This window comes from Oncorhynchus nerka, linkage group LG26, assembly GCF_034236695.1.
Source record: "Oncorhynchus nerka isolate Pitt River linkage group LG26, Oner_Uvic_2.0, whole genome shotgun sequence".
Taxonomy (NCBI): domain Eukaryota; kingdom Metazoa; phylum Chordata; class Actinopteri; order Salmoniformes; family Salmonidae; genus Oncorhynchus; species Oncorhynchus nerka.
Window position 1 is genome coordinate 50,488,334 of NC_088421.1, and position 8,589 is coordinate 50,496,922.

Consider the following 8,589-nt stretch of genomic DNA (forward strand, 5'->3'; position numbering starts at 1 on the left):
TTATTATCAGTATTATTGATGGTATTATTAATGTTGTCTCTCTCTAAATGAATCACCACAACACATCCCTGCTGCTACTTGATGAGGTCACTAGGTGTTGTGTTAAGGCTGTTACAATATCAATGAGTTACACAGCTACTTTAGCTGTACTTTAGCTACAGCTTTTAAATGTTATAAAACACCATTCAACATGAGGCAGACAGCTCTTACATTTCTCCAGTGTGTCAGCAAGCTCCTTCTGGTTCATTTCCCTCAGGACGTGCAGTGTGATCTTCAGAGCCCCCTCTCTGGCACTGCTCTCCTGCTTCTCATCTTCAGCGTCCACCACTTCCTTATCCTGCTTCTGACTCTCAAAGCCTTCTGGGAGTTCTGGACTAAGAATCCTCTTGAACATCTTCAACTTGTTCTTCACAAATGTCAGAATTTTCTCTTCAAGCAACTGAAATAAATAAAGTAAATAAGTTAAGCAAGAGAAGAAATGCTTTCTCATCAACACATTAATGAATGTTTGACATATCAACTTTACTTGAGGTAAACAAGAAACAAATGTACATAACAGGACCACATACACTGAATATGGAGGCCAGGTCTGTTTGATGACTCTGGGAAGACTGACCACTGAGAATCTCTGACTCTGATCTCTCCTGTTGGTTTCTGTGGACAAAACATGAGATTACATCTCCTCATCCAGGGAGTACACACACACACACACACACACACACACACACACACACACTGAGGGAATGTTGTGTTTGTTTAATATTGTTTTAGGACTATGAAATTGGACAAAAGGATTAGCATATGGATTATGAAAACAACAACAATAAATGGGAAAATGGGAGAGGAGAAATGACTAGAGACAGTGTTGTTTAACTCACTGACCAGGACCCATGAGTTCTTCTTACCTTTGTTCAGTAGAAAAGTCTCCCTCTCTAAAGTTTAGAGGATGACCCATAGACCAGTCACTCTTCATGGACACACAGCTGGGAACAGGGGAGGCTGGTCTCTCCTGCTTGATTGGGCTTCAACACAACAGAGACAAACATTACATCTCTCATCTACTCTGAGCTCTGAGAAACATAAGAGTTTCATTTCAAAAAGCTATACATCCATTTTCAGAAATGTTCGTAAATGAGCTTTTATTGTTTAAAGAAGTTATTGTTTCAGTATGATATGTTAGATAAAGGAATAACGACAGACACCAATGTTAGGTTCAATAGCCTTGTTTGTGCATTGTACGAATGGCTACAACTGGAGTCCGGGGAACAGTCCGGCTAGTCGATTACCTATCAACTAGACTCCGTAACATCATCCTTTTCAATAGAAAGTGCAAACATAAAGGCATAACATTAAATTCTTAACAGTCAGGTCATAACAATAGAAAAAGCATTACATGTTCTTTTTTACTTCAGTTGTCATCTTCCTTTTTTAATTTAGTTTTATTATTTAAGAAAATATATATATTTTAATTAACCGAGGGCAAGTTAACTGTCCCTTGCTTACAGAGTAAGCCTGTCCGGTGGCTTGCACAGCCGACCCACCCGTGAGTAAGTATTGGCTCTGACAGGGGTAGGATAAGGGGCACGAGCTGGAGAGCTTGGTGGGGTAGAAGCCTCACCTTCGGTTGGCCCATGTCTCAATTCTGCACCCCTTACCCTTAGGCCTGGACTGTGATCCAGCTCATCTAGGTGAGTGTATGGCGTGTTCTGGTTTGTCTGCTCTGCTACGCGCAGATCCACCCGATTGCGACGACAGAGGGAGCCACCAACATCCACCAGGTAAGAACGTGGTGCAACTCTCTGCAGGCATGTGCCCAGCCTCCAAAGTCCTGTGTGGTCTCCCGGCAGCGGTTTCATCCTTATCGTTTCACCCACCTCCAGCTCTGGTAGGTCCCGAGCAGTCCGGTCGTAGAAGCACTTAGCGAGCTGCTTTCTGTGACGCAGTTTGTCCGTGACGCCAACAATGACGCAGGGCTCAAGTAGCTTGTTAGCTACGGGGATGGTAGTCTTCAGACGTCTGGACAGAAGGCGTTGTGCTGGGCTGCTGTCCATGTTTTCAGTGGGTGTGTTCCTCCACTGTAAGATCGCTTTCCATGGGTCGTTGCTGTCGCGCAAGGCCCTGCTTAACAGGTTTTTTGCAATCTTGACAGCTGATTCTGCCTTGCCATTTGCTTTTGGGTGTCTTGGAGAGGAGGTCACGTGGTCAAACTCCCATTCTGAGGCGAAACGCTTGAACTGCGCAGTGAATTGTGGGCCATTGTCCGTGATTACCTTGTCAGGCTGACCTTGCCTTGCAAACTGCGCCTTGCAGCGCTTTATGACCGTCTCTGCAGACAAGTCAGGGAGCAGTTTAATTTCCCAAAAGTCAGAGTAGTGATCAACGATGAGAAGATAGTCCTTTTGTCTGTGGCTGAATAAGTCCATGCTGACGATTTGCCAGGCCCTTGTGGGCAGTTCGTGTGACATCATGGTTTCCTTTTGCTGTTCATGAGCGTACTCGTTGCATGTGGTACAGTTGCTGACAAAGTCTTTAATTTCTGCTTGCATGTTTGGCCAGTATAATGTTTCACGAGCCTGGCGGTAGCATGCATCACCTCCAACGTGACTGGAGTGTATGGGCGGTAAGCATCTCTGGACGTAGTGATTTGGGAATAATGACCTTCTGACCTCTGAACAAGATGCCATTTTGCACGCTGATCTCATCTCGAAAGGTCCAGTATTCTCTCACTGTGAAAGGTGTCTCCTCTTTCAGGTATGGCCAACCTGCGAGAGCCATGGACTTCAGTGGCTGTAGGCGTTCGTCCTTGTCAGTGTGTTGCCTTATCTGGGCTAGGCGGTGATCTGTGACGTTTAAGTAGTCTGCCTGATTGATCTGTTGAACATCTTGTTGTTCCTGCTGTAGCGAACAGATGGCCTGCCGCTGATAGACAGTGCCTCTGCCTGTACATTGTGTTGTTGCCCTGCTCAGTGTGTCGCTGATGTACATCTCTGGTCCTGGCTTGTAAATGACCTTCAGGCTGTAGTTTTGCAGAGTCAGGAGCATGCTTTGAAGCCTCTTGGGCGCGTTGAGGAGAGGTTTACTGAATATGGCAATGAGTGGTTTGTGGTCAGTTTCAGCGATGACCAGGTCTCGCCCATATAAGTAGTGATGGAATCGCTGGCAGGAGGAGACGATGCTGAGGCACTCTTTCTCAATTTGTGCATAGTTTTGTTCGGTGGGGGTGAGCGCTCTCGAGGCAAACGCAACGGGCTGGCCTTCCTGCATAAGGCAGCATCCAAGTCCCCTTTGGCTGGAGTCGCTCTGGATTGTGACAGGCTTCATGCCGTCGTAGTAGTGCAACACTGGCATGGATGAAGCCAGAGATTTCATCTTCTGCACTGCGGCCTCGTGCTTGGGTAGCCAGTGCCGTGGTGTATCTTTGTCCAGCAACCGGCGCAGAGGCTCACAGACTGCTGATAGGTGTGGCATGAACTTTGCAAGATAGTTTGCAAAGCCGATGAGACGCTGTACTCCTTTTGCATCAGACGGGTTTGGCATGTCGAGGATCGCTCTGACCTTGTCTGGGTCTGGCTTCAGGCCTTTTGCCGAAAGAATGTGGCCATGGAAGTGGACGTCTTTCACCTTGAACTGCAGCTTCTTCAGGCCAAGGCGAAGCTTAACTGATCGGCAGCGCTCCATCAGTGCCAGGAGCTTCACATCGTGGTCGCGTACTGCTTCTTCGTCTGTGTCACCACAGCCTACGATCAGGACATCATCTGCGATGGGTTCAATGCCCTTGAGCCCAGCCAGTAACTCGTGCTGCTTACGTTGGTATATCTCAGGCGCCACCGAGACACCAAACGGGAGCTTGAACCAGCGTTTCTGACCCCAGGGGGTCCAGAAGGTAGTCATGAGGCTGCTTTCTTCATCCAGCTTGCATTGAAGGAATGCATCTCGGGCATCAACCAAGGTGAAAATCCTGGCCTTGGGAAGGACATCCTCTAGTGTCGGCATGATGTAGTGGGATCGTTTCAGTGCTTGGTTCAGATGCTTTGGGTCGATGCAGACCCTCAGCTTCTCTGGTTTTTTCACTATGACCATATTTCTGATCCAGTCAGTTGGTTCAGTCACAGATGTCATGTGGCCATCGGCCTCATACTTGTCCAGCTGGGCCTTCACAGCCACTTTCATTGCAATGGGCACATTGCGAGGAGCACACTGGACTGGAGTGATGCTCTCATCCACTTCAAAGTGTACCTCCCCAGGCACTGATTCAACGGGCATGTTGAATACATCGTCATATCTGCTAAGTAGTTGTTCTTTGGACAGGGGTCCATGCTGGACATGATCCACAATGTGCAGGTCATTTGGTACAGTGAACTGCATCAGTCCCAGGCGTTCGCATGTAGAGCCTGAGAGGAGAGGATGTTGACTGGTTTTTACAATCTCAAACTCCAGCTTGTGTTTGCGTCCCCGAATAACACATTCGGTCTCAAAGGTGCCCATAGAGCTCATTAGCTCTCCTGAGTAGAGCTTTAGTCTAGTATCGCTGTACAATAGATGTGTGTCAGGTGCCAGATTGATTTTGTCTTTGTAGCTCATTACGTTGCATGTAGCACCAGAATCCAGTTGACATTGTTGTTGCTTGTTGTGTAATCGTAGTGTCACAAACCATTTCTTCCCTCTTGAGTGTACAGCCCCAATGGATTCATGCATGTAAATGTCACTTTCACTTTTCAGCTCTGAACATTGAATGACATCATCAACACAGTGAATCTTGCCCTCACTCACCCTTCTTTTTGCTTTTGAGACACACTTTTGCAAAATGATTATTAGTTCCACAAGCTCTGCATGGTTTTCCGTAGGCAGGGCAGTGCTCTTTGCCACGTGTGTGTGTATTCCCACAGTATTTACATGCTACGGGGCTCTCTGTGTTCACCGTTCGTGGTGAATTGCTCTGCCTCGATTGATTTAGTCTGAATGTCTGCCTAGCAACAGCGTGAACGGTATCAACGTCGGAGCGTGGGGTTTCGATTTCCATTGCTCTCATTCTCATGTCAGTGACTTCAGCACTCTCTCAGTAGACGCTGGCGTGTATCCTCATTTGCAATTCCCAGCACTATTTTGTCACAAATCAATTCATCTTTCAATCCCCCGTATTCACAAGTGGCGGATTTCTCTCTCAAACGGGTTACAAAGTTGTGTACTGACTCACCCTCTTCCTGTTTACAGCTTCCGAAAACGAACCGCTCATAAATTACGTTTCTGGCGGGTTTGAAGTAATTCTCCAATGCATCCAATATAGCCTTTGCATCACACTGTTGACGTGCTGTGAGGGTGAGATTGTGCCGGTAGATATGCCTGCATTCGCTGCCCATTAAACTCCTCAGAGTTGCTGCTTGTACCTCGTTGGGTTTCTCATGTAGACCGGTCGCCAGCGCATAGTCCTCGAATTCATCCCTGAAGTTGTCCCAATTAGTATTCCAGTCCCCTGTGAGAACCATGGGATTTGGTGGCGGAATGTTCGCTGCCATAGCAATGGAATATGAGATTTCTTTGCCTTCAGTCATCGACGTAGGTAGTGATGCTAGCTAGGCAGCTAACAACGAGTTCATCAGTGTTGTGAGTAGGAAACGGCGTGTGTTCGCATATGGAACGTAACTGCGCCTATACTGTACTTAGCTACAAAAATAACAAACGTGTGTTATCCGAGCCACTTCTGATACCATGTTTCAGTATGATATGTTAGATAAAGGAATAACGACAGACACCAATGTTAGGTTCAATAGCCTTGTTTGTGCATTGTACGAATGGCTACAACTGGAGTCCGGGGAACAGTCCGGCTAGTCGATTACCTATCAACTAGACTCCGTAACAGTTATGTTTATGTTAAGTTATGTTTTTTTTCTAAATGAGATGGCACGTGGGTACCTGCTTCTATAAACCAATGAGGAGATGGCACGTGGGTACCTGCTTCTATAAACCAATGAGGAGATGGCACGTGGGTACCTGCTTCTATAAACCAATGAGGAGATGGCACGTGGGTACCTGCTTCTATAAACCAATGAGGAGATGGCACGTGGGTACCTGCTTCTATAAACCAATGAGGAGATGGCACGTGGGTACCTGCTTCTATAAACCAATGAGGAGATGGCACGTGGGTACCTGCTTCTATAAACCAATGAGGAGATGCCACGTGGGTACCTGCTTCTATAAACCAATGAGGAGATGGCACGTGGGTACCTGCTTCTATAAACCAATGAGGAGATGGCACGTGGGTACCTGCTTCTATAAACCAATGAGGAGATGGCACGTGGGTACCTGCTTCTATAAAACAATGAGGAGATGGCACGTGGGTACCTGCTTCTATAAACCAATGAGGAGATGGCACGTGGGTACCTGCTTCTATAAACCAATGAGGAGATGGCATTTGCGCGAACTGCGTCACAAATAGAACTGACTTCCAGACGTTAGTTAACGCGCGAGAGCAGTGTTTCATTTTTAATGACGAGATTAATTTATCGACGCGAGCGTTGTAGTCAGACTGTCAGCCCCGCTAAAAGGCTGGTGTCGTTACTCTGCCTTCTCCGGGGGATGTTGAGGTACATTTACTAACCGGGAGGGTTGAATGGTGTAATTTATTGGAGGGCTGGAAGACGCACTCTCGAGGTTGTTTACTCACAATATCAGATATTAAATTGATTTTTTATAATGAATGTATACTGAGGTTGAAGTTCTGACTAGTGATTATTTACCCGGTGTTCAATACCTGCTATTGAGGCGTCCTGAAAATAATATTCAAAAGTTTGGTCCTTGGACACAGAGGGTTTAAACAGGGACCCTCTGTCCATCTAGTGAAGAGAGGAGAACCGGACAGAGGTAGCCAGCATCCGTTAACAAGAGAGGGAGAAGCCTCACCGGGATTTAACAGGTGGAAGAAACAACCGGGGAGCTCCATCGGTCCACAAGAAATGCAGACAGCCGGTGATGATGTAGTGGTAGCTATGGTAACTAGTATGCTGCTGGTAGAGTAGCTAGCTAGCTTACCGAGCTGTACCGACTAGCTAGGATAACTAGGATGCTGCTGGTTGAGTAGCTAGCTAGATTACCGAGCTGTACCGACTAGCTAGGATAACTAGGATGCTGCTGGTGGAGTAGCTAGCTAGCTTACCGAGCTGTACCGACTAGCTAGGATAACTAGGATGCTGCTGGTAGAGTAGCTAGCTAGCTTACCGAGCTGTACCGACTAGCTAGGATAACTAGGATGCTGCTGGTAGAGTAGCTAGCTAGATTACCGAGCTGTACCGACTAGCTAGGATAACTAGGATGCTGCTGGTAGAGTAGCTAGCTAGATTACCGAGCTGTACCAACTAGCTAGCAGGTCGTTTCTGTCCCTCGTCTCGATGATGAATCCGGTGAACTACAAATTGAAACAAGGATAGAGAGTGAAAAGGATCTGGCTACACTCATACTGTCCCTGACCGTAAAGAAAAAAGCAAATTGAACAATAAACTTCGGTGTCTCAACACTGTAACAAACTCCGTCGTTATTCTCCAAGATCACCTCAGTCCAGACAATATGCTTGTGTAACGGATGTTAGTGGTGCGCATTAAATAGCGTTTCAATCGGTGACGTCACTTGCTCTGAGACCTTGAAGTGGCTCCCCGTCTCTGTCCACAATGCCCGTCCACCCAAGGGCCGCGGCTTTGGTGGAGCGATGGGTAACGATGCTTCGTGGGTGACTGTTGTTGATGTGTGCAGAGGGTCCCTGGTTCGCGCCCGGGTATGGGACGGTCTAAAGTTATACTGTTCCAAATACAAACAAAAAAAACTGTGGATGCGGTGAAAAGGATCTGGCTACACTCATACTGTCCCTGACCGTAAAGAAAAAAGCAAATTGAACAGTAAACTTCGGTGTCTCAACACTGTAACAAACACCGTCGTTATTCCCCAAGATCACCTCAGTCCACTCTGCGCGTAACCGGACAATATCCTTGGCGCCACACCGAACGTGGCCGCGGACAGTTCTGTACGGGGACGCGGACGGTTCTGTACGGGGACGCGGACGGTTCTGTACGGGGACGCGGACAGTTCCAGTACGCGGACATGAGCAGTGCAACACAATCAACTAAACCCAGTCTTTACAGTGGGTTACATTAGTAATATGAATTATTTATTATTATGTAAAACAAACATTCTGTTTTTTTATAACAATATGTTGAGATCTGGGTCCATATCCACAAAGTGTCTCAGAGGAGAAAATTGGTCGTATAAGTGCTGAGATTAAAGACATTTTACACTTATGGGTATAAATTAAAGCTATTTATGAAGTCTCTATTCCCACCTAGTCAGCAGATATTTAGGACACCTCGTGAGCTAACCTAAGTAGTTAAGAGTTAACAGCAGGTGTCCTAAGTAGTTAAGAGTAAACAGCAGGTGTCCTAAGTAGTTAAGAGTTAACAGCAGGTGTCCTAAGTAGTTAAGAGTTAACAGCAGGTGTCCTAAGTAGTTAAGAGTTAACAGCAGGTGTCCTAAGTAGTTAAGAGTTAACAGCAGGTGTCCTAAGTAGTTAAGAGTTAACAGCAGGTGTCCTAAGTAGTTAAGAGTTAA

At 46.5% G+C, this 8,589-nt stretch overlaps 2 protein-coding genes across 4 annotated transcripts in view; one reads left to right on the top strand and one right to left on the bottom strand.

Moving 5' to 3' along the window:
* LOC135564803 (NACHT, LRR and PYD domains-containing protein 4E-like) overlaps positions 1-8,589 on the top strand; it is a 259,953-nt gene that overhangs the window by 122,106 nt on the left and 129,258 nt on the right. The window lies entirely within an intron of this gene.
* The window catches only part of LOC115126685 (NACHT, LRR and PYD domains-containing protein 12-like), a 33,768-nt gene that overhangs the window by 23,140 nt on the left and 2,039 nt on the right, over positions 1-8,589 (bottom strand). The window contains exons 2-4 of the mRNA XM_065010885.1: positions 906-1,022; positions 570-654; positions 211-439 (exon numbers count right to left, since the gene is read on the bottom strand). Coding sequence (XP_064866957.1) covers positions 211-439; positions 570-654; positions 906-1,022 — 431 coding nt within the window. The remainder of the gene's footprint in view (positions 1-210; positions 440-569; positions 655-905; positions 1,023-8,589) is intronic.